This window comes from Meles meles, chromosome 7, assembly GCF_922984935.1.
Source record: "Meles meles chromosome 7, mMelMel3.1 paternal haplotype, whole genome shotgun sequence".
Lineage (NCBI taxonomy): Eukaryota > Metazoa > Chordata > Mammalia > Carnivora > Mustelidae > Meles > Meles meles.
The window spans coordinates 10,606-34,686 of record NC_060072.1 but is presented as its reverse complement, the minus strand read 5'-3'; the positions used below and the strand labels follow the sequence as shown (position 1 = coordinate 34,686).

Here is a 24,081-nt window from a genome sequence, read left to right as displayed (position 1 = left end):
GGAGGGGCAATCAGGGGACATGTCCTAGAAAGAGTTCATTTAACAGGGATCTGTATCTTTGAAAGAGGAAAGATCGGCTCAGTTGGCTTTACTGGATAGAGACTGATGGAGAGCAAACAAGGGCTGTATTTTGGGAAGGAGGACAGATCACTGAAGGTTCACTGCCCCAGGAATGGAGGAGGAAATATGTGGTGGTGGGTCCCCCATGGAGCGTGGACACCCAGATGCAGGGATGGCCCCACCATCAATTTTATTGGCCACCACGATGCATGGGATCTCTGGCCTGAACTCCCGAAGCTCTGTGTACCAAGTGCTCAGGTTCTTGTAGGTTACTTTCCTCTGCACGTCGAACACCTGCAGTGAACAGAGGACGGAAAATAGCTCAGGGCCATCAGTGTCTGCATACCACCACACCTGACACACACAAACCGCTGAGCGGCCCTGGGCCCACCCTTCCCAGGGAAGCCCCCAGAACCTCCCCATCCAAAAGGTGCCTATAGTATGTTTACTCCTTTTTTGTCATCTTGCCATCAGTGTACCTATTATAACTACGATGTATCATTGTACTAATCAGTATAGTCTGTTGCAAACTCTAAATCTTTTTTTTTTTTTCTTAGTCTATTACTGTTATTGCTTAAATTTATCTTGAGATTCCTTATGTGGAGCGTCTGGGTGGCCCAGTTGGTTGGGTGTCTGACTCTTGGTTTTGGCTCAGGTTATGATCTTTGGCTCGTCAGACTGAGTCCCACGTTGGGCTCCGTGCTTAGCAGGGAGTCCGCCTGGGAGATTCTCTTCCTCTTCCTCTGCCCTTCCCCTCTCCACTGCCCGCACACGCTCTTCCTAAAATAACTAAATAAATCTTTTTAAAAAAATTCCTTTGTAATAACTTTAAATGCCTCCAAGATTTCCCCATAGTTACTATCAGTGTACTTTAAAAAATTATTATTTTTATTTACTTTTTTTTAAAAAATAAGTATTTTATTTTTTTGAGAGTGAGTGAGACAGTGCAAGCAGGGGGAAGGGGAGAGGAAAAGAGAAATTCAGGCAGACTCCTTGCTGAGCACAAGCCTGACACGGGGCTTGACCACATGACCCTGAGATCATGACTTGAGCTGAAATCAACAGTCAGATGCTCGACTGACTGAGCCATCCAGACACCTGCTATCCATGTACTTTTAAGTTTGAAACTTTTGTTTAATCTCTTGTTCATTTTGTATCTTAAACCTTTTACAAGTAATTTTTATCTGTTCCTGTTATTTGGAGGTGGTTAACATCCTTATTACTTTGGAAGTGAGGGGCAGGTGCCCAGGAGCTCTTGGCGGGGCAGCGGGCTTCCTCATCCCCACCGCGGGTGTCAGGGTGTGCAGGATGGTGCCGATTCCGCAAGCAGCAGCCACGTGCCCATCGGGCTGGTCCCTGTTCTTGCAGATCACGTGCCTGATGTTGCGGAGGGTGGCCCGGCCTTCCGGATGGCGGTCTGCACGGGGGAGGTGGCAGGTCTTCACTGGCCGGATCTGCGCGTCAGGACCACCTGTACACCTCTGCCTGTGGCCGCTGGCTCACGCCCACAGCCTGGAGGTGAATCGGATGCTTGAAGGGAAGGAGCTGCTTGGCCTCAAGGCTCCCGGTCTGCATGTTGTTCTGGTTGATCGGGAAGCTGGAGCCATTCTGCACGACCACCCACTGCAGGGGAGTGGGGTGCACAGCGCAGTGGTCCCTCTCACTGCATTGGCCGGAGTCGGAACGACTATCTTTTATTATTGTGTACCTTGTAATTTGATTAGTATTTTACAGTGGACAGTTTTCACCTCTTTTAAAATAGCAACATGCCCAAGCACAGCAGACTCGCTCTAAGGGCAGGGGAGGCCAGGGGTCCTGACGTGCTTGTAACGACTGCTGCAAGGACAGGGCTCTCAAACCCCTGGCAAGAGCTCCTTAAAGGCCAGCCTCCTGCTTTCAGGCCCACACGGCCCCAGCGCAGTGGTGGATGCAGGACAGCCGGGGACTTGCTGGAGTGGCTGCTCTCCCTTCATGGGAGTAAATGCGCCTCACCCAGCACAGGGGCTACTCTGCATGGCAGGGGGCTTGGGGCAGCAGCTGTCACAGCTGAGGCAGCAGGAGGTCTGCCTGGGAGGCCCTTCCATGGTACACCTAGGCCCCATTTCAACAAATGACCACGTTGTCTTGAATCCCTAATAAAGACTTCTTATAAATCACACTTGTAGTGAGTTTTCCGGAATCTGCTTCACACCAGCCTGCCTCCCACGATCACCATCAGTCAACTTCCATCCAGGTCCCATCTTGTTTTGAGAGCTGAGGAAGAGTTGGTGGGGACAAGGAGCAGCCCCCTCGTCTCTGAGCGGAGCCCCTGCTGAGACTATCGGATCCCACATGGTGACCACAAGGCGAGCACTTTCTACCTGCCAGGCCCCATGCAGCAGACAGCTGCACTGAAAGGCATGAAGGAATGCTGGCAGGACAGACACCCGTCTGTCCTGGGCATCAGAGGAGTGTCCAAATGGGGCCGATGGAGAGGTGTCCGAGTAGGGGGGAGGCTCCTCCCAGAGAAAGAGTGGAGGTCAGCTCAGAGCTCCAAATGCCAGTGCAGAAGTGGGACACGGCTGGGCTCTACCCTCCTGCTCTCCGGGGTCAGGGGCGTTGACCATGCGAGCCTCTAGCTGGGACTGCACTGCCCCCTGTGCCGTACCCAGTCGCCTTCTCGTTCTGTCCTCTTACAGGTATTGTAATCCTAGTATTGTAATCCTAGTATTGTAATCCTAGTATTACAATTTGGGAAATGTCAAGAGATTTTGTTAAGGGGTTAGGGAGCTGGAGAATGGAGCCGGGGCTCTGGGCAGGGGCCCTATGCACACAGGCTTGCCCAGCTCTCCTGCACTTCTTTAGCCCTCCCTCAGGTCCTTGTATGGCACTTTTTACCCTGCGGCTATGGGGAGCCCCCGAAGACTGTGTTTTAGACAGCATAGAGGAGAGGAGTTCGTTGCGAGTAGGACCAGGTGATGGGGCCGAGGGGACCTTGGAAGCCTGTGGAGCAGATGGCTCCCATCAGGGAAGGACTTTCCTTGCCTCTTAGATGCCAAGCCTGATGCAGAGGCCCTGGAGGTGCTCCACCCCTGGATGGGGGTCCCTCATCCAGCCCCACTTGAAGAGAAGCTCACCCGGGCATGTTCTCACTCTGGAACCTCCCCAGGCTGTCCTGATCCCCTCTCTCCCAGTACCCAGCCTCAGTGAGGCGGGCTCAGCACTGCTGGGTCACCCTGCAAGCTTCGCAGAGCCTTTGTCCACTGCCCGGCGGGTCTCATACCATGATGCAGGCGTGGGCCTTGTGGTAGTAGGAGGCATGCATACTCTGGAACCGCTCCTGGCCTGCCGTGTCCCAAAAGTCTGCAACAGGAACACAACTCTGTCTGGTGCGGCTGGAGAGCAGAGAGACCCGGACACGCTGAGCATCTCTGTGCAGATCTGTGTGTGCAGGGACACAACACGTGGGAGGACAGGGAGGAACAAAGGCTGCAGAGCTCGCACGTGTGCGTCATCAGGACGCAGTGCACCTGGGGGTGCCACGGAAGGTCTGTGTACGTGTGTGTGCATGGCAGTGAGTAAGAGGGAAACACGTGGCCAGGCCAGGAGGGAGGAGCATGCAGAATGGAAGTCCTGAGAGGGAGAAGGCAGGTTCCCCCCGTTCTCCCACCCCCAAGATGCAGAGCCCTTCCAGGTCGAACTATGCTGACTTCCCACGTGTGCTGGCCACAGGTGGTAGACACAGCCAGGCAGGATGCGTGGCCTAGCCAAGCAGGAGGCGCTGACGTCACAGAAAGTCAAAACCTTTTGTGGAAAGTAATACTCAGATCACAACTGTTACTTCTTTCCACTGGTTAATTAGAATACCAGGTCAGAGAGCTGGAACTGAGGCCTTGTGCACCTCCTCCCCTGTTCCCTGGGCTCCAGGATCCCAGGCTCTTCCCTACCACCCCTGCTCTCTGCTGGAGGTCTCACTGCCTTCCTGCCTCTCTCCCATGGACTTCTCTCCCCTCCCCTCCCCTCTCCCTCGAGAGTCCATGGCCCGGCCTGGCGCTGCTTACCCACAAGGACTGTCTTGCCATCCACTGTGGCTGTGTGCTTGTACAGGGTCAGGGCGTATGTGGACAGCTGCTGTGGCCGACTGCATTCAGGTTAAGGAGCAGAGACGAACAAAAGGCAGGCAGGGAAGGTGCTTGGGCTGCGGGCCCTGGAAGATGAACTGGCCCTCTCCTTTCCCTTCTGGAGTTCTTCGTATTTTAAACTGAACGGACGTTGCACACAGAGGATCAGCTTCAAACATCATGGCCACAAACTCCCTGGGAAGGCGAGGGGCAGGTGGCGCTGGGTGTGTCCTGGCCGTCTAAGTGCCGGGGACAACACAGAGTGGAATTTTACAGAGAAGCCGTCCCCAGCAGTATCATGCAGACTGCCCTAGTCCCTTTATGGATGGGGCCCCCACGGGCCCGAGAGGAGACCCAGACCGAGGCAGCATGTGACCATCCCAGGAAAAAACCCTCCAGAAGCCAGACAGCTGACAAGCTGTTTATGAACGGCCCGTGTGTGAAACCCTGACAAAATCCTGGGGAACGAGACTTCCGAAGCTGCGAGGTGCGGGGTGGTTTAGCCAGGAAGCCGCAGGGGGTGGGTGGGTGGGTGCGAAGGGGCACGTGGTATGAAGTGAAGCGAGATCTACTCAGACTCCTTGAGGGGGAGGGGGCAGGGCCCAGGGCAGGGAGGAGGGTCACTCCGGGGATCTTTCCTGCCATGGTTCTCCGTAGGTCCATCCGGGAAGCTTTTTAAAGCCATCCTGGCTGCCAGGGAGTGTCTCCCTCCAAACCCAGTGCGGACAATCCACGGGAGGAGGGCGCGGGTCCTGTTTGACAAAGTTCATTCCCACCAGAGAAGTGTGAAATGTCAGCCCAAGTTTTGAGGTCAGAGAGGCTACCAGAGCTCAGGAGGAGGAGGAGGTGGAGTTTGAATCCAGGCACCAAAGCCGGAGCTACAGCCATTCTCCCGTCTTGCCGATAGAAAGCAAATGCAAACGTCAGGAAGCTCCAAAGGACGCAGCACCCATCCTGTGCGGGGCCACGGGCAAGACATGAGCATGAACGGACCCCGTGCACTCACTCACCTACCCCCTCCCCGGACCTCGGCAGCTAAGTGGTGCACAGTGAGGCTGAGGGGGCAGGAGGGGAAGGGTCGCAGAGACAAGGGCTCCAGAAACCTCGAAGGATACAATCCATCCATGAGAAACCTCTCCATGAGTCTGTAAGGACAGTGTCAAGGTGGTCAGGTACACACGCTCCAAGCCCCCTCCTCCGTGCCCCAAGGCATCACCCCCTCCAGGCTGACAACATAGGGCCACCTGTGGCTCCCCTCCCCCATTCACTCCACAGCCACGGAGCTGCCTTTCAGGACAATGCCCAGGAACTGCCCACCCACCAGCTTACTGACTCCCCTTAAGGCCCGGGCCCCCTTTAGCTGTAACACCCATCCAGCAACCACAGCGGCTTTGCCTGAGGGCAGGGACTCCACCTTCCAGGGCAGACACAGCCAGACAGGACGCACACTTGTAATGACCAACAACAACTGGTCACTGCTATGAGCTGAAGAAACAGAGACCTGTCTTTGGAGCTCTGCCACGTATCTACACCGGAGAAGTCTGTGTGAACGATAAACTCAAGAAATCTAAAAGTGAGTTTCTTTAACCCACTAACCCTGTCTCTGCTCCTGAATTATCCAGTTAGTGGCATCACCCTATCTCCAAGCCTGGAACAGGAATCAGAATTAACGCCCCTCACAGTGAAACCGCCGACGTCATACACGTGTGTGCGGCAGTGCACGTGAGGCCCCTGTACCACCGCCTCCGCACCAGCGCGGTGCTAACAAACACCCCCTGCTTCTTCATGCGAAACCGATGCCAGGGAGGCTGGCCTGTCACCCAAAAACCATGTCCCTAACATTCTGCAGGTCCTTCAGGGCTTCGCTCAAATGTCACCTGAGCAAGGACACCCTCCCTTATGATCTTATTTGTGACAGACAAGGTCCAGCTCCCCTGGTACTCTATCTCTGCCCTGAGCGTGATCACAACAGAGGCAGTCAGTATTTTACTTACTGACAGTCTATTCCTCTCAACTAGAATGGGAGGCCCATGAAAGAAGTTTATGAAATTTTAGTTTATTGCTGCATACCCAGTGCCTAGGACAAAAAACATTTGGACTACAGCCACCATGCAAACACCATAGGAGAAACAGTAGCCTGCGTGGAGAGCTTAGACTCCCACTCTTTGAGAACATAATGAGGTGCCTCAACAACATTACCAAGACGCACTGGGATCAAAGAAGGCCAAACAGGGAGCTAGAACTTTCCACCCTGCCAGACGGCGATGAGACCCCTGCCCCCACTGCATGGGGCCTGTGGAGACAGCAGTGTTGCCTCTGCCCCTTCTGCTGAAGCAATGCCACAGGAAGCCAGACAAAACAGAGGGTTGAATAAGATCCAGAGTCTCATAACAGGATATTCAAAATGTCCAAGTGTCAACCAAAAATCATTTACTGTATAGAATCAGGAACATCTTAAAATGAATGAAAAAAGAAAATCAATAAAAGTTTTTTTTTTTTTTTTTTAAAGATTTTATTTATTCATTTGGGAGACAGAGAGTAAGAAAGCATGAGAGGGAGAGGTCAAAGGGAGAAGCAGACTCCCTGCAGAGCTGGGAGCCTGATAGGGGACTCGATCCCAGGACTCCGGGATCATGACCTGAGCCGAAGGCAGTCGTTTCACCAACTGAGCCTCCTCGGTGTCTTCAACAGAAGTTTTTAAAGCAGCTGTCATAAGCAAACAAGTACGGGGCACCTGGGTGGCACAGTTGGTTAAGTGGCCGACTCTTGGTTTCGGCTCGGGTTGTGATCTCAGGGTCGTGACATCAAGCCCGGCACTTGCCTCTATGCTCAGTGCAAATCTGCTTGGAGTTTCTGTCTTCCTCTCTCTGTGCCCCCTCCCCCACTGTGAGCATGCATGCTCTCTAATAAATAAATAAATCTTAAAAAAAAATGAACAACTACAATGTGCTTGAAATAAACGAAGATACAAAAAGTTTAAATAATGGGCCAATTCATAAAAGCACAAATAAGCAAAACTAACCTAATCATAAACAGATCATTTGAATAGTCCTAGAACTATAAATCTCTAAGCCCAGATGGTTTTAGGGTAGATTTCTACCAAACACTGTAAGAATTAATATCAATTTTGTACAACTTCTACCAGAGAAGAGGAGGCATTTGTTTTATGAAGTCAGTTTATCCCAGTATCAAAAGATAGTACAGAAAAAAAACTCTACAGACCAATGTCTTTCATGAATATAGACACACAGCATTAACAAAATATTAGCAAAAAGAACTTGGGAATGCGTAACAAGAAGATGTACACCATGATTTATTTCAGGGGTGCAAGGCTAGATCAGTACTTGAAAGTCAATCAATGTTGTCTCCCACAGTAACTGGCTAAAGAAGAAAAGTCACAGGGTCATGTCAATCGAGGGGGACAATACATCTGAGAAATACAATGCCTGTTCATGATAGAATAGACAAAGAAAGAAACAGGAACAGAGGGGAACTTGTACACTGAAAAGTGTAAAATACTGGTGAAAAATATTAAAGAAGATCTGAATAAATGGAGAGACATACCATGTTAATAGACTGGAAAACTCAATATAAACATGACGTCGATTCTCCCAAAAGTGATATACAGGTTTAATGCAATGTCCACTAAAATTCCAGCAAGAGTATTGTCAAGATTATGAAAAATTTATGTAGACAGGCAACACAGCTTTAAAAAAGCTAAAACAAACTTGAAAAAAAATAAAGTGGGAAGAATCATTCTAACCAATCTAAAGACTTATTATGGCTCCCTTAGTCAAGACTGTGTGGTGCTGGTGGAGGGACAGACACATAGACGAATGGAACAAAAGAAAGAATCCAGAAATAGCCTCACAGAAGTAGAGCCAACTGATTTTCAGCAAAGGTGCAAAAGCAATTCAATGGAGGAACGACAGCCTCTTCAACGAGTGATGCCAACTGAGTATCTGTAAGGAAAAAACAAACCTTTACCCTAAACACTCACACCTTAAACAAAAGGTAGTTCAAAACTGATCACAGACTTAAGTATAAAATGTAAAAATACAAAACTTTTAGAAGAAAACATAGGAAAAAGATCCTTTGGAGTCAGGGCTTGGTGAAGATCAAAGTCCATGACTTTGGTAATACCAAAAGCATGACCCGTAAAACAAACAAGTGGGAAACAGACTTCATGAGAAGTGAAACCTTCTGCTTTATGAAAGAAGCCTCTTTATGAGAAAGCCTGTAATAAGACAGTGGGAAGACAAGCCCTAGATAGGAAGGACATGTCTGCGAGCAGCAGATTCAACAAAGACCAGTTCCTGGGAAAATAAAGAATTACCAAAACTCTACAGTTAAAAAAAAAAAATCCAATAAGAAAATGCGCAGAAGACATGAAGAGACGTTTAACCAAAGAGGAATGTACACATGGCTAATAAGTCCAGAAGAAGAAGGTGTTCCATTCCACGCCACCAAGCACCAGGGAAATAGAAACCAAGACCACGCCTGTCACAATGGCTAGGATAAAAAATAGCAACAACACTAAACGTTGGCAAAGGTGCGGGAAAATCACATCTTTCATATACTGCTTCTGGGAAAACATTCCCATTAGACATTCTAGACATTCTAGAAAACAAATCAGTTTCTTTTTTTCTTTTTTTAAAGATTTTATTTATTTGACAGAGAGAGACAGGAAGGAGAGAGGGAAGACAAGCAGAGGGAGTGGGAAAGGGAGAAGCAGGCCTTCCGCAGAGCAAGAAGCCTGATGCGGGGGTTGATCCCAGGACCCTGGGATCATGACCTGAGCCGAAGGTAGATGCTTAACGACTGAGCTATCCAGGCGCCCCTAGATTGAGTTTCTTAGCAAATGAAACATATACTCACTGTCTGATCAACCAACAAAATTAAAACTCATGTCCATACAAGAAGCCACACACGTGTTCACAGCAGTTTCATGTGTAATAGCCAAGACCCAGAATCAACTGAAATGCCACTTAACAGGTGACTGGAACAGTCTAGAAGACCATACTGTGGCCATCTACACTATGGAATGCTACCCAGCAACAAAAAGGAACAAAGTATTGATAGTGCAACAACCTGGATGGGTCTTAAGGGCACTGCTCTGTGGAGCAGAGAAGGTCATAGGTTGTGTAATTGTACTTATACAATGTTGCCAGGAGAACAGGATTATAGAGATGGAGAAAAGATTGGTGGTTACAGGGTTAGTGGTGGTGGGAAGTGAGGTGGGGTGGGTGTGACTAAAATGGGTAGCATGACTGGAGTTTGGTATCTTGATTCCAATGACGGTCGCAGAAATCTGCACATGTGATAGAATGCCACAGAATTATGCATGCACTGAACCAATGGCGATGTCCTGATTTTGATGCTGTTCTATAGCTACCTAAGATAGGATCACCGGGGCAGCTGGGGGAAGGGTGCACAAGCTCTCTCTATACTCTGTCTTTGCAACATCTGTGAATCTATATTATTTCAAAATGAGAAGTTAAGGAAAAAAAGCAAACAAAAACCACACAGACAGGGAGAAGATACATGCAATGCCAACAACTGACAAGAATAGAAAGAAAATATAAATGGCTGTTAAGAGAACACACAAACAACCCGTGTACTAAGAATATGAACAGATGAACAGGTAACAGAGCTACAAAAAGATGCTCAATGTTTAAATTTAGTGATTTGATCATTTTAATACAGACTGGCAAAATTCAGAAAGTCCTAGGGTAGGACTTCTGGGGATTTTGCAGAGCGACAGAAACTCCGACACCGTGCCAGCAGCAGGGGAAAGGTGAGAACTGTTTCGGAGAGCCATTCGGGTATCTTAAAGTCTGAGGTAGCCCTAAAACTCGGCCATTTCCCCCCAGGCCGAAGTGTACTCAAGATGGTAGGTGTGAAAATATTCATAATATCATAAAAATGATAACATCATAAATGTTCTGTTGTGACTAGACAAATAATTTCAGCACAAACTAGTTAAAACACATTTACTGAGTGCTGAGCACTGGCCAGACACTATGCCAGGTGCCACGACACCGGGCAAACGGGATGGAGGTCCCTGTGTTCATGGAGCACACACTGGAGCAGATGAAGACAGACAACGAGGAAGCCCTCAAAATAGATTCCGCCATATGTGTAGTCCCTGCCTTTAGAACAAGGGCATCACTGTGATTCGGTGGGGTTAGAACTGTTTCATCAATTAGTGGTGTCCGAGCAGCTGCATATCTGTCTGGGAGAAAACAAATCTTTAGGCTGTTGAATGCAATGGTGGAGCAGGAAGTTCAGGGGGTTCAGCCCCTAACTGATCTATCCAGCAAACTGGAAGAATGGATCCGAATCAACCATTTCTGACCTCTGGAACCTGCCTGGACACACAGCACGCAGAAGGGCACTACGTAAAAGCAGAGTGCTGAGCCCAGCTGGAAGAGCAACACAGGCCAAGTAGCAGCCACCAGCCACTCCTCAGGCCCGCTGCACTGACCTCGTGATCTGTGCTCCAAGGGTCGGGCTAGGGTTGCCCTCAAAAAGTCTGGGTGGCATGTTTGCACAGTTAGGTCTCAGCTCTCTCAGGCTGCAGGGCTCCCTTGCTGGCGTCTGCAGGTCACTGTGGGTGGACCACAGACAACAGAACATCATCACAGATCTCACAGGTAACAGCACAGATAACACCAGTGACCACACACAACAAGGAATACATACTTTGCAAAAATAGTTTGGAAAAGTTATAAATAGATAAACCCAGCCCCAAACAAGCAGAAATCAGCAATCCCTGAGAAGTGGGAGGACCTGATTTCTAAAGTTACCATATTAAAATACTCAGAATGCCTAATTCTCTTCAAAAAAATGCCAAAGCAAACAAAGAAATGAGAATATATGGGCTATTCTCACAAAAAGAGACTTGGACAGAAATAATCCCAGAAGAAATACAGACACCGGAATTATCTTAAATATACTCAAAGAACTAAAGGAATTCATGGATGAAGAATTAAAGTAAATCAGGAAATGATATATGAACAAAGTGAGAATGTTAATAAAGAGATAGAAATTATGAAAAGGAACCCAACAACACTTCTGGAGCTGGAAAGCACATTAATTATAATGAAGAAACCAAACCAAACCAAACCCTCACTAGAGGGTTTTCAACAACATACTTGAGCAGAAGAAAAAAATCAGCAAACTTGAAATAAGGCAACTGAAATTACCCAGTCAGAGAAGCAAGAGAAAAAAAAAAAAGAATGAAAAGGAACAGGGCCTAAGGAAGGTGTGGGACAACATAAAGCATACTAGGATATACATCATAAAGAAGAGAGAGATTTGAAAAAATAATGCCTACTAATTCCCCAAACTTGGGGTATCTGGATGGCTCAGTCAATTGAGCATCCAGTTCTTGATTTCAGCTCAGGTCATGATCTCAGGGTTGTGAGATCGAACCCTGCGTCAGGCTCTGTGCTCAGTGCGGAATCAGCTGTCCCTCTCTTCCCCACTCTGCCCATTCCCCGCCCCCTCCCCTGTGCACACAGGCTCTCTCTCTCGCAAATAAATAAATCTTAAAAAAAAAAACAAAAACCAAAACCAACTTCCTAAACTTGATGTCTGCACACATCAGGACATGAGTACACACACCTAACAAACAATAAACTCCAAGCAGGATAAAGCCAGAGACCCACACTGAGAAACATCACAGGTAAACTGTTGAAACCTAAAGATACAATCCTCAGTAAGACAAACAGCCACTTTCTCCTCAGACACTCCTAAAGTCAGAAGGCAGTGGGATGACATATCCAAAAAGCTGTCGACCAGGATTTCTACATCCAGCAAATGATCCTTCAAGAATGAAGTTAAGACATTCCCAGATAAACATAGTTGACAAGGCTCATTACCAGTGGATCTGCCCTATAAGAAATGCTGAAGTGAGTCTCTTTGAGGTTCAAGTGAAAGGATATTAGATGTAATTTGAAGCCGTATGAAAGATTAAAGATCTTCAGTAAAGGTACGTAGGTACACATAAAAGCCAGTACTCTTGTACTTTCGGTTTGTAATTCCCCTTTCTCCTGCGTGACTTAAAAGGCAAACACACAAAGCAGTAATTACAAATCTATGTTCACGAGCACTTAATGTATGAAGATGCAGTCTGTGCTGAGACAAGGCAGAGGTGTGGAACGGAGCTCTCTGGGCGTGAGTGTGCGGTTACAACAACCCCGTGTTACGCAAACAGGGTGTTTTAAGTCTAAGCCAGTAGCTGTAATCTCTAAGATAACCACTAGGAAACAATTAAAGAATTACATAAAACACAAAGAAGAGAACGAAAATAGCACACTTCAAAAAATCAGAAAACAAACAGGCAGCAGTGAAGTAATGAGGAAAAAAAGACAGAAAAACAAATAGCTGAATGGCAGAAATAAGCCCCTCTTTACTGATAATTATTGTTGTTTCTAGTGTCAGTGGGTAAAATTCTCCCATTACAAGTGAGAGACGGGCAAAATACATCACAGCACCTGGTTCACGCACGAGCTGCTGTGACAGCCTCCCTGTAGACACAATGTCACAAAAAGCCTGAAAATAAGAGAGCGAGATGATCCATGCAAACAGTGTCCAAAAGGAGCTGGAGCAGCTCTACTTAGTCAGACAAAATAAACTTTCAGTCACAAGTTAGGAGAGAAAGGAGGATAGTACACAGTGATTAAAGTTTCAATCTAGCAAGAATACATAAAAGCTATAAACATACATGCACCTGAAACCGAGTCCCAGAAGAAAGGAAGCAAACACTGACGCTGCTGAGATTTCCAACCCCACCGTCAGTAATGGGCAGAATCAGAGACAGACCAATGGGGAAGCCAAGGACGTGCACAACACTACAGCCAGTGGGACCTACCCTAAGTACAGAGAACACTGTACCCGACAGCAGCAGAGGACACGCTCTACTCAAGTGAACATAGGTGAGGCCATAAAGCAAGTCTTAATAAAATTAAAAAAGACTGAGATCATGCAAAGTATCTTTTCCAATAACATGGAGTGACACCAGAAATGCATAACAGAAGGAAAACCAGAACATGCGCAACTGTATATTAATTAAACAACACAGTATTAAACAACCAATGGGTCAAAGACAAAATTACAAGGACAATTAGAAGATGCCTTGAGATGGATGAAAACGAAAGCACAACAAACCAAAACTTAAGTATGAAACCAAAGATGTGCCAAGAGCAAATATTATAGCTATGAGCAAATACCTTAAACATGAAGAAATATCTCAAATCGACAACTGATATGTATATCTTAAGGTACTAGACAGAAAAGAGCGAACTCAACACGAGCTTGCTAGAGGGAGGCAGTAATGAAGACTTTAGTGGAGATAAACAAAATGAGGATAGAAAGACAAGCGAGAACATCATGAGATAAAAAATGAGCTCTCTGAAAAGATCAACAAATCAACAAGCCTTAGGCAGGCCAAGGGAAGAAAGAGAAGACACAAATGATCAAAATCAGAACTGAAACTGTGGACACTCACGTCAATTCTGCAGAAACAAAGTGCATTGTAAGAGAGCACCATGAACAAGGGTGTGCCAACAGACTGGACGATCTAGAGGAAGCGCACACATCTCCGTGAATACACAAGCCACCAAGCGGGTTGAAGACGTAGAAGGAAGTATGAACAGACCAACACCAAGTAAGGAGCAATGAATAACCTCCCATAAAGAAAAGCCCAGGACTGGGTCGCTTCCCTGGAGAGTTCTACCAAGCATTTAATGAACTAACACCAATACTTCTCAAACTTGTCCAAAAAATTGAAGAGGAGGGAACATTTTGTAATTCTTTCCATGAAGCCAACCTTACCCCGATTCCAAAGGCAGACAATGCCCTACAAGAAAACTGTATCTCCAAATACAGATGTCAAAATCCTCAACAGAGTAATAGCAAACCAAATTCATATTAAGAGGCCTATACACCATGACCAAGGGAGATTTCTTTTGGAATTTGAGGGTGGTTCAATTTAAGAAAACTAATCAAGTGTATTATATTAATAGACTGAAAGGAAAACCCTACATATTTATCTCAAGAAATGCACGAAAAGCATTTGACAAAACCCACACCATCCCATGACAAAAACACTCGAACTAGCAACAGAAGGTAATTTCCTCAAAAGGATAAAGGCCATATATGACAAAACACAATCAACCTCATACTCAGTTGCAAAAGAATGAAAGCCCGGCCCTCAGGTGCCTGACGAGCATGACAATCCCGCTCACACCGAGTCTGGATGTTCCGATAAGAACCTGAGCCTAGGATGCCCACCCCAAGCGCCCACTTTGCTTTTCCCTGGCACGTTTTAATTAGCAATAATCGCGCCTCGGATAAACCTCATTGGCTACGATACTGCCACTGCGCAAAGCTTTCCCTGGAACCTTTTAAAATAACCACTTAGGGGGCGTGCCTGGTTGGCTCAGTCAGTAGAGCATGTGACTCTTACTCTCAGGGTTGTGAGTTCAAGCCCTATGCTGGGCATGAAGCCTACTTAATGAAATAAGTAAATTTTAAAAAATAAACGAAATAACCACTTAGATTTGAGCATGCAAATAGTGTGACCCAGAATGGAGGACGGCTCTTCCCCGGGCTCATTTCACTCCCACTTCTGGGACTTGTATGTGATGACTCTTGGGACTTGACTTCCTTTGTGTGGGTATACTGAGAGTGCCCTCAGTCAAAACAACCCCAGGAGTTTCACTTCCCCAAAGTGGGTGCTCAGATGCTGAGGGGACCACCTGCTGACCCATTCATCAGGGACCTGTACACTCTTAACTCAGTGCGTCAGCTACAAGAAGCCCTCAACGTAAGCACCCGGGCAAGAAAAGCAAACAGAAGGCATCCAAATTGGAAAGATGGAAGTAAAATTATTTCTCTTCAAAGATAACATAATTTTATACACAGACAACTAGAGAATCCACAAAAAAGTAACAGAGGTAATAAATTCAGCAAAGTTGCAAGACATAAAATCCACACACAAAACTAAATTGTACATCCATGATGGCAACGAGCAACATGAAATGCAGCCCAGATGACGAAACACTTGTGCAGAACTAAGATGCTGAACAGGACTTAAATAAGTGGGAAGACACTGTTCCTGGGTTTGAAGGCTTACTGCTGCGAGGTAGATAACTTGACCCAAAGCAATGCACAGATTCCATGCAATCCCTATCTGAATCGCAATGACATTTTTGCAGAAATAAAAGAACACATCTCAAAATTCGTATGGAACTTCAAGGGATCTCAAGTACCCAAAATTATTTTGTGAAAGAATAACAAACTTGAGGAACTCATGTTTCCCTGAGGGCAAGACTTCATTGAAAGCTATAGTAATCAAAACAGTATGGTATTGGCATAAATATGGACATACAGACCACAGCTCAGAAAGAATCCCTCACATACATGGTCAATTAATTTCTGACAAGGGTGCCGAAGACCATTCAATGGGAAGAAATGATGCTGGGAAACCTGGATATTCCCACGCAAACGAATGAAGGTGGGCCGCTTCCCTCATACCAATATACAAAAGTTAACACAAAATGGATCAAAGACCTAAACTTAAGAGCTGAAACTATAAAACTTTTAGAAGAAAATATATGATCAAATCTTCATGATTCTCCCATAAGAACAGATACATAGACCAATGGAACAGAATAGCACAGAAATAAGCCCACACGTATATGGCCAAATATTTGACCATGGAACCAAGAACACACAATGGAAAAAGGATGGTCTCTTCAATAACGGGTGCTAAGAAAACTAGAAGTCCACATACAAAAGAATGAGATTGGCTCTCTGTCTTACACCATTCACCAAAAATCAACTCAAAATGAGTTAAAGACTTTTTTCTTTTCTTTTCCTTTTTTAAAGATTTTATTTATTTCTTTGACAGAGAGAGACACGGCGAGAGAGGGAGCACAGGCAGGGGGAGTGGGAGAGGGAGAAGCAGGCCTCCTGCTGAGCAGGGAGCCCGATGCGGGATTTGATCCCAGGACTGTGGGATTATGACCTGAGCCAAAGGCAGACGCTCAATGACTGAGCCACCCAGGTGCCCCAAGACTTTTTTCAAACTGTGAAATGATCATCAAGATAAGCCTAGTTAACATCCACCAGCACACATAGCTACAGAATTTTTTCTTGTGACGAGAGCTTCCAGACTGCAGGACAGTGTTACCGACTAGAGTCACCAGGTCATACATCACATCCCTAGGACTTATTTATTTTAAACCGGAAGCTTGTGCCTTGTGACCTCCTTCCCCAACCCCTTACCCACCGCCTCTGGCAGCCACCAATCTGTTGTATCTATGAGCTTGAATCTTTTTTTTTTTTTTAAAGATTTTATTTATTTATTTGACAGACAGAGATCACAAGTAGGCAGAGAGGCAGGCAGAGAGAGAGAGAAGGAAACAGGCTGTCCGCAGAGCAGAGAGCCCGATGCGGGGCTCGATCCCAGAACCCTGGGATCATGACCTGAGCTGAAGGCAGAGGCTTTAACCCACTGAGCCACCCAGGCGTCCCGAATCTTTTTTTTTTTTTTAAGTAAGATTCCACATATATGTGAGATCATACAGTATTCGCCTTTCTCTGACTTATTTCACTAGAACAACGCCCTCAAGACCCAGCCATGTTGTTGTAAGATTTGCTTCTTTCTAAAGGGCTGAGTACTATTCCATGGCATAGAGGAATGGGAGGTGTTGGTCAAAGGGTAACTTGTAGTTATAAGACGGGCAAGTTCTGATGATTCTGTGCCCAGCGTGGTGACCACAATGAACAAGACTGTGTCACGTACTTGCAAGCTGCTAAGAGAGTAACTCTTCGGGGCTTTTATCACACACCAAAACAAGATAACTCTGCGAGGTGATGGATGTGTCAGCAAACCTCACTGCGGCGATCACTTCGCAGTACACGCGTATGTGAAATCATCATGTCATACACCACCACAGTCTTATATATTATATCTCAAACATTTTCTTTAACTAATTTTTTAACAGTTCAATTTATTAAAATTAAGTGTTTCTGTTCATCAAAATACACCAGTAAGAGTAAAAAGCTGCAGACTGGAAGAAGGTTCAGAATGTCTGAAGATATTCCCACGAGTCAATAATAAAAAGACAAACAATCCAATAAAAATGAGCACCTGTCTTAAAGAGACATTTCACAAAGGAGGATTTCCAATGACCAACGAGCACCAGTAAGTGAAAAGGTGCTCCTCAGAATTAGTCATCATCTTAGAAAGTCTTAAATATAATCTCTATGAAATATCAGCCTTGATAAATGTGCTGTCAAAACGTCTCCTTACTACATTTTCCCTGCTTGATCTATTGGTGATTGAGAGGAACACCTATTCTGAACTTGACCAGTCATCCAGCTAAAAAATTATTCAGACTTGGTCACTCCTCTGCTTAAACCACCCATATTTTTCCATTTCTTTCCGTTCAAAGCCTCCTCAGATCCCAAGCCCCAGCCCAACTCCTCTCCCGTTGCCTTCCTGCTGCTCCCTCTGTTCCAGCCACTAGCCAGTCCCTCTAGCTGAAACGCTCCTCCCCACACATGGCGTGTTCCCTTGCCTTGTTCAGACCTTGGCTCAGACGTCACCTTCACAAACGCGCCTGCCCTAACCACTCTCCTGAGGGGACAACTGCGCTTTCCCCCACATATTAAGGGCTACTCTGCATCTGTCTATAAACTGAATACATTATAGCCATGATTTTATATTTCTAAGATTTAAAACTGTAGCAGTTTGGTACAGGAGGATGGTAGATTCTGTTTGCAACTGAACAGAAACAGCATCCGTATTATAAAGAAAATGCACCAGCGTCTTACATAGAAGCAGGAAACCCTCCCAGTGCAATCATGGCCGCCAGAGGCGCAGGGGCCCAGAGACAGAGGCGCGTCTAGACCTGCTTTGAGACAGCACATGCTCACGATGCGGAGGGCAGCAGAGTTTGAGAGACTTGGCTCATCACAGCGGGCAGTGAACAAGTGACTGTCCCTATACTCCCGTCCCAGAAGCTTATGAAGTATCACAGGGGCCAAACTCCTCGGGGGAACAAGGCAGGCGACAGGGGTCAGGCTGTGCAGTTTCTGCTCACTAATCGCCCCTATGTGACTCCAGTCTGTGCTCACACCGCGTGGTCCTAGAGGGTGTGCATCTCTGCCCTCTTTGCATAGTGGTGGACAGTGCTCAAGGGGGAAAATGGCATCCTATCACTTGAAAAAGGCAATGCATCTGGAGCTAACTATTCTGTTTTTGAACAAAGATTTGTATTTATTCATTTTCTTCATCAGGTCAAACTAGTGGCAGAGATGAAGATAAAACTAAGACCCACTGAAGACCTACCATGTGTCAAACCTTGGGCTAGTCACTTAGAAAGCACAGCGAGGAAAGCCTTGTTATCCTTCTCCCCCCCACAAATGGAGGCCAGAAGCTTCAGTGGTTGAGTCAGGGGCAAACCATGTCTGCAGCTAACCTCTCTTGAAGAGTGGCTAAGGAAAGGCCATTTATTTGTTATTAGACGGAGGGAGCATCTGGCTCCAAAGAAATCTTTAAGAAAGGTAAAGCCCAAGGGGCGCCTGGGTGGCTCAGTCAGTTAAGTATCTGCCTTCAGCTCAGGTCATGATCCCAGGACCCTGGGGTCGAGTCCTGCATGGGGCTCTCTGCTCAGCGGGGAGCCTGCTTCCCCCTCTGCCTCTTCCCTGCTTGTACTTTCTTTCTCTCAAATAAATAAATAAATAAATAATCTAAAAAAACACATACGCACAAAAGAAAGGCAAGGCCCAAAATAGCCTGAAGCACCTCTGTCCCCAAGGGGAAGATGACTCCTTGAGCTGCAGAAGGAGAAGCTACAGTGGGAGCGTGGGTTCCTCTCAAGACTGGTCGGCAATGCTGACCATTACCTGTACCTGACCTGCACCCAGAGGGTACAGAAAACATGAAGGAAACGTATGGAGGACTGGCAGGGTCTCCAAGTGACAGGGTTGTAAGTGCGCACACAGAGATGGCTCTTCCTGATCACCGAGAGCAGGGTTTGAACCTGGTGGTACTCAGCACTTGCAGAGTTAGTGCCCGTTAAAGTGGACCCAGGCTAGACAATCAGATCACGAGCTGGCCAGGTCAGAGGTTGCTAGGGGAGAACATCTTGCAGTAGAAGCCGACTCAGGAAGGGGGTGTGTGCGGGAGTGAAGGCAGTGAGGGAGCTAGGTCATTAGGTCAACAGAGGCTGAGGGGCCAGAAACACAGATGCAAAGAAGTGGAATCAAGAGGCATGAACGTGCTGCCCGAGAAAGGAGAGCCCCTCAGAGAAGCCTGGCGCATCTGCCCAGCAGGCCCGCTTGTTCCAGATGCTGTGGCTGTAGAGGCCAATGCTGCGTCCTCCTGGAAGTCCTGCTGACCTCCTGGACTCCTACTTTTTTTGTCCTAAGCGAGGCTTGTAAGAAACCAGCACTGAACCTGGAGCTGGGCAGTGCTGAGGAAGCAGGCAGGCCACCTTCGGCCTCACACTGAGCTATGCTCTCTGAAGCCCTCACCTGCTCTTCATCTCCCTGCCATTTCTGCTGTTTGCTGGGAAACACCACACTTGGCTGGCACATGGGGGTGTTCCTGACTGTGCCATCTCCCCAAACTGCAGCACTCACCCTCATTTTCATTGTACACACACATTGTACACTGAGGATGGTCAAAGCGACAGTGGAACCCTAACCCAGATGAGCACCGTGTGCACACGGGATGGGCAGAGAGAGTGTGAACCCACGAAGATGGCCTCAGACCCCGCAAAGCCCCTGGAGCCAACGATGAAGCTTGGAGACAAGGCGCACCTGGAGCACCAGGAGACAGGACTCAAGGTGTCTGGTCTACCCTCCTGCGGTGAAGGCAGAAAGGGACATGTAGGATGTCCCTTCAACCCTCCAGGTGTGGAGTCCCAAACTGTGCACATGGGCAGTGGGGTCAGTTAAGAGTCAGCCAATCTCCAGGCTGACCACAGTCAGTCCTCATTTCCTTCCATTCTGCTTCATCTTGGGGAGCTCCTTCAAAAAGGCATCTGCACCACCTCTAATCAATCTGTCATCGGTCTCCATTCCCACTTGCAGACTCTCTGCCCACACAGAACATGCAGGGTCCCTGAGCTCTCACCGCCTCACCCTGCACTGCTACAGTAGTCTCCAGGGTGACCCGTCCCATATCTGCTGCTAAGACCCCTGGAGAGAGCTCTATTTATTCAGTCCTTATGACTTGCTCCCCCTTCCCTAACACACACAGCTGCTATGATCCCCCTAGTTCCCCGCCACACACCTAGGTTCCAGCTAAGACTACTCCCTTATCAACCCTGTAGAAGTCATGCTCCTCTGTGCCAGCCTGACCTGCTTTGGGCCTGGTCCTTCTTCCCTCATCTCCCAACATACTTGGACTTGCCCACAGCGCTGTCCCCTAGGCAGATGATTTTCACATTTTCATCAGCGTCATATTTGTCTTGGTTGAGCTCACAAGGCTTGGCTTTGTCGCTGGCCATTGGCTCCTGGCTGTTCAGCCCCGGGGAGGTATGTGGGTGTGGGGACTTGTCGTTGTCTGGGAAGATCAAGAGGAGACTACTGTTAAAGAGATGAGAAGTTTCCTCAACCAAATCTACATTTTCTTCTTCCTGGACAGGAGAGAGAAGATGATGAGATAAAGGGCCAAGGACACACGTCCATCCTTCTCTATTCACTACCAACCCGGGTGCCACTAGCTGAACTGTGGAGGTGTACTCTTGTCCCCATCCAAATCCTCTTTGGGTGGTTAACTCTGTGTCATGTCCTACTGCAGCTCTCTGGTCAGGGCCACACCTCCCACTCCCACCTGGAAAGACTATATCACAAGTTGCAAGCTTTCTCACCAGTAAAACTGGACCCCCCCCCCCAAAACAAAAACCCAATCGCTGTGAGACAGAGACAGTGCTCTGTAGGCCTAAGCTCTTACCACTGAATGACAGACTATACAGCCAAAGACATCTACGGTGCAGTCCTGATCACCTACCTCAAGCCTCCACCTCCCCTTCAAGTTTCACCCTGCTGCAGTCAGTAGCTGCCTCGTTCTCTCTCAGTGTGGCCGCTCTCCAGACCCTCTTTTCTAGGGTTACTTCAGTCTCTGCTAGTTTCAAGTATCTCCTAACTACGGATGGCGCCAGACCTGTACCTCCACTGAGACTGCCTCCCTTGGCAGCAGACTCAGGCAGCTGCCCACCAGACTTGGACTAGTGGGTTCTGCCACACAGGGACAAATAACATGTAAAAAACCAGATACTTAATTCTTGCCCACCCAACATCAGTCCTTACGTTCGTCGTCCAAGACGTCACCCAATGCCAACACCTAGGTGTGACATCACCTCTAGCTCTGTTCTCTCCTCACTGCCAAAGACAACTTTTCAAACTACTAAGTGTGCAACACACAGATTCTGAGCCAGTGAGGCACACAGAAATGATGCCTTCAGGTTCCCACTGAGCAGGCACCATTCGCAGACCTTGTGCTGGGTCCAGAGGAAAGGACACGATGCTGGCCGAGCCTACTGCGGCAAGAGCTAGGACCGGGTGTGCACACCGTCGGGGTGGGAAATGCCAGCAGGACCCTGGCTGTACCACCGCTCAGGCAGGGACTGAGCCCGGTTTAGCCAGGTGCCCTCACCTGGGAAGTGACATGCTTGGTGAGCATAGCGAGGGGCTGTCCCTTCCACGACGCCCCGGAGCAGAGTGACCTGTTCCAAAGCCAGACCCAGACCTGTAACTCCAGGCTCCACGATCTTCAACGGCTGTCTCTGTCCTCCCCCAACCGCTGCGGGAACCCACTGACCCGTCCTTCTCCCGCCCAGGGCCCAAGGACGGCGGATCCCGAGGCTGGGCCGCCACCTGCGGGAAACGAGGTACGGCCCCGGACTCCCCAGGTGGCCAGCCGTTCCCCAGTGGGCGCCCTTCTCCCGACCCCGCCCCGAGCCCACCCCAGCCCCGCTCCGCGCCGCTCTCGCCTCGGACGCACCCGCCAGCCGGGGCTCCCTCTGCGCGGCTCGCCGCTTCCGCCTCGCTCCGCGTCCTCGCAGCTGCTACGCAACCGCGCGAGGACCCGGAGCAGGGCTGCCCGGCCCGAGGCCTGAAGGACCCCTCCGCGGCGCGGGCTGGCTAGCGCGGTGCCGGGACGGAGCGCGGCAGGTGCGCGCGCTTGCGCAGGGCGGTCCGGCTTGCGGGGGGTGCGGGCTGCCCCTCCCGCCAGGCTGACGCGCGAGGCGGGCGCGCGCCGGTGCTGCTGGGTCGTGTTTTCCTTTCCGGCGTGGAAGTTTGTGGCCAAGTAGTGTGTGGCTTTTTTGTTTCTTTACCAAAATATTTAGAAATCCTGTTCTGGCCTCAATTATCAGTGGCTTTACGAAGCAGACCAGAAAGTAAACCTGAGGGGCGCCTGGGGGCTCAGTCGGCGCAGGGTCTGCCTTGGGCTCAGGTCATGGTCCCGGGGTCCCGCTCAGCGGGGAGCCTGCTTCTCCCTCTCCCCCTCCCCTGCTGTGCTCCCTCTCTCGCCGTGTCTCTGTCCAATAAGTAAATAAAACCTTAAAAAAAAAAGTAAACGTGAAAAGTGTAAAAACAAACTTGCATTTGGTTTGTTTGAATCACTTGCTGCTGGTTCTGTCCTCATCAAGGACGCGCAAGTCCTGGGCTGCCTTAATTTGTTGTCACGGTCGGTTTTGTTAAGTAGCCGAGGACTTCGCAACTCTTGCAACGTGCTGTCGCCGGTCACTGTCCTGCGTCTGAAAATCTCTGTACGAAGTACTAAAGAATGCTAAGAAATGACAGCAACACCCTTTTGATTCGTCAAATGTTTGCAAGGTTGGAAATAGATCGGACTCAGCGCAGAGAAGATTAAGACGCACAGAAAACACATAGGAAATGACTGAAGTGAGTCCTTCCTTCTCATTTGCATTAGAAATTGCTTCTCATGTAAATGAGCGGATGTCTCCAGTTAAAGGCAGAGCTTGGCAGAATGGTTTGAGACAAGATCCAGCTGCATCTGTCCACAGGAGCTTGAGACCCAGTGACACAGAGAGGGTTACAGGGAGAGGGTGGAAAAGATCATCCAGACAGTAACCAGCAGAGACGTGGTGTGGACATACCCATATCAGACAAGATGGACCAGAAGTCGAGGTGGCTGGAAGAGGCGGCAGAGGGTGAGGGACTGTCTGGCCCATTTTCAAGAAGGGAGACCCGGGGCTGTTCAGGAAGCCAGTCCAAAGGGGGTCTGACTCCTGTGAATCTGAAGGTGCTGCTTGAGAGAGATTTTCAGGGGTGTCTCTCTCTCCCTGGGAGGTATGCCGATGGTTCAGACTGGTCCCGGTTCCACAGACCTGTGGGTTTCCAGAGGCTGGCCTCTGCAGGCTGAGGGCTGTGTGCTGTGTGTGCCCAAGCTGGCTGGATCCAGGCAGCCAGGGAGCTGAAATAGGACAGCTCTAGAGAGAGGCCCTGTCCTAGGAGCTGGCTACTTGGAGCACCTCATATCTGCCTAATTCCAAAACTTACTCTCTTCAAATGCGCCTACTTCCCCCAAAGGCAGAGCCAGAGGAAGCTGCGGGGCGTTGCCAGTATGGGGCTCCACAGACTCGCTGGGTTCCCTTCTATAAGACAGCTGGCAGTGCTGATTGGGGTGCAAGTCAGCACCCCCAGCGTGCGGTCACTCCAAACATGGAAATCTGCCTCTGCGGGACAATTTTCAGGCGTGTGCTCCCTCCTTTCAAGAGGTCATACACTTTGTTGGGGAGGTCAGAACTCCACTGGCTTGTCTGGCCCTGGACACACAAGGCTAGCTTATGAGTGCCTGCCGCACAAGCCTGTCCCACGATTCAGCCAGGGACCTGTGCAGTGAAAAGTCCAGCAGAAGCCTGGTGTC

The 24,081-nt window shown here is 48.5% G+C and overlaps 1 protein-coding gene and 1 pseudogene across 9 annotated transcripts in view; both read right to left on the bottom strand.

The window, feature by feature from the left end:
* The window catches only part of RABL2B (RAB, member of RAS oncogene family like 2B), a 32,515-nt gene extending 10,226 nt beyond the window's left edge, over positions 1 to 22,289 (bottom strand). For 2 of the 9 annotated variants that reach the window (XR_006819715.1, XM_046013214.1), the window contains exons 1-6: positions 22,192 to 22,236; positions 20,589 to 20,824; positions 5,276 to 5,305; positions 4,101 to 4,180; positions 3,323 to 3,480; positions 243 to 354 (exon numbers count right to left, since the gene is read on the bottom strand). Coding sequence is in view for 8 of the 9 variants with exons in the window: in XM_046013214.1 (XP_045869170.1) it covers positions 243 to 354; positions 3,323 to 3,480; positions 4,101 to 4,180; positions 5,276 to 5,305; positions 20,589 to 20,695 (487 nt within the window). In the remaining variant the exon portion in view is untranslated. Of the gene's footprint in view, positions 1 to 242; positions 355 to 3,322; positions 3,481 to 4,100; positions 4,181 to 5,275; positions 5,306 to 20,546; positions 20,825 to 21,843; positions 21,881 to 22,191 lie in introns of those variants that run through there. The other 7 variants (XM_046013215.1, XM_046013217.1, XM_046013216.1 and 4 more) reach the window with 7 other exon arrangements.
* LOC123947731 lies at positions 14,376 to 14,558 on the bottom strand (annotated as a pseudogene).
* Positions 22,290 to 24,081: the final 1,792 nt, after the last annotated feature.